The 1795-nt window shown below is 40.4% G+C and overlaps 1 protein-coding gene across 1 annotated transcript in view; it reads right to left on the reverse strand.

Annotated features, from left to right (window-relative positions):
• The window catches only part of NUP188 (nucleoporin 188), a gene marked incomplete at its 5' end in the record, with an annotated part of 58543 nt that overhangs the window by 31463 nt on the left and 25285 nt on the right, over window positions 1-1795 (reverse strand). Inside the window, 2 exons of the mRNA XM_023516099.1 lie at window positions 178-297; window positions 1333-1398. Coding sequence (XP_023371867.1) covers window positions 178-297; window positions 1333-1398 — 186 coding nt within the window. The remainder of the gene's footprint in view (window positions 1-177; window positions 298-1332; window positions 1399-1795) is intronic.

Genomic DNA, 1795 nt, shown 5'->3' on the forward strand with positions numbered 1-1795 from the left:
GAGACTCGCTTGAGCCCAGGAGTTGGAGGTTGCTGTGAGCTGTGAAGCCACAGCACTCTACCCAGGGGGATAGCTTGAGGCTCTGTCTCAAAAAAAATAAAATTAAATAAAGTAAAATAAAATTAAATTAAATTAAATATCTCCTATTCTCCTCAGGCATCTGACTGAACAACTTACCTTTTTGGCAGTAGACTTCCCTGATACGAGGGCTCGGAGCAATTGCAGGAGTGGGGAAAGCAGGTGGGGAAACATTCCACATACACTGTCCAGAATTATCCCAAGACCAGAGGTTGGCTCCTATAGTGGAAGGATAGAGGTCACTGATTCACATTATCCACAAATTAACTTATCTTCAAATTGCCCACAAATCGTTAAGAAAATTTAGAGTTGATTCTGCCCATTAGACAGACATCATCCTTCCCTGATAATTTGAGACCTTCATTATTTCCACTGAAAAAGGTTATTAAACAACTGATTTCAGGATCCAAAAAGAGACGACTAGACTATTCTATCCAGTGACCTCCTCCTAACCATCTTTTCTAAAGGAAGACAGCATTGTTCACCTTTGTATTAAATGTTTCTACTAATGTAAAAACTACCCAAGGAAATTTCAGCACTTAGTCACTATAAACAAGCAATAGATGCTAAATTTAGACACTTTCATACCAGCTTCTCCCAGGAATACTATGGTTTTGTAAGATTAGACAGGATCTCAGGAAAAGGAGAGTAAGATACACAGGCAGATCAGTAAGATTACAGTACAAGAGAAAACAGACTTACCACCCAGACCTTGAGGTTTGAGGCTATTGCCAATGCTAACACTAATTACTGGTGAAAAACTGTTATCTCCAAAGCCAAATTCTCACTTGAAATAATCACAATGTCCTGACAACTCAATAAGATACAGTTAAAATGCCCTAGTAATACTTTCAAGAGCTGCAGGAACACTGGTGCCTAAGAGATTGCCAATGTGAAAAAAAGTTGGAGGTTTTGGAGAAGAAGCAAAAAACAAACAAACAAATAAACAAAAAAACCCAACTTGATGGGTAGGACAGATAATACCACTAGTTAATGATTTGGGCTACAGACTCAAATAAGACAAAACTAGGTATTGGCTATCTCCCTCTAGTTGTGTGACCTTAATAAGTAAATCACTTCACATCTCTAAGCACTGCTTGTCATCATATTAACAATGGTGACAGTATCTACTTCACAGATATTTATAAAGATTAAATAAATGAGAAAATATACAAATCCTATCACAATGCAAGTATTTGATAAATTCTTTTGCTTCAGAGAATGTCACACATTGACTTCCTCTAACATACTTACTGTTCCCCAGAACAGTTCTGGAAGAGAAGGGTCTGCCAGGACTTCACATGCTGTGTCAATTACATCCTGTTGTGGGGGGAGAAAATGGTTTATTTTCCCCAGTTTTAACCAGTCTTTTTTTTTTTGAGACAGTTTCACTATGATGCCCTCAGTAGAATGCCATGGCATCACAGCTCATAGCAACTTCAAACTCTTGGGCTCTAGTGATTCTCTTGCCTCAGCCTCCCAAGTAGTCGGGACTACTGGCACCTGCCACAATGCCCTGCTTTTTTTGTTACAGGTGTTGTTGGTTAGCAGGCTGGGGCTGGATTCAAACCTGCCAGCCCCGGTACATGTGGCCAGTGTCCTAAACACTGAGCTACGGGCACCAAGGCTCAAGTCAGGAATCATTAAAAATTAACACAATGGGCTCGGCACCTGTGGCTCAAGCGGCTAAGGCGCCAGCCACATACACCTAAGGTGG

Source organism: Otolemur garnettii, unplaced genomic scaffold (assembly GCF_000181295.1).
Source record: "Otolemur garnettii isolate 467f Iridium unplaced genomic scaffold, OtoGar3 scaffold00087, whole genome shotgun sequence".
Lineage (NCBI taxonomy): Eukaryota > Metazoa > Chordata > Mammalia > Primates > Galagidae > Otolemur > Otolemur garnettii.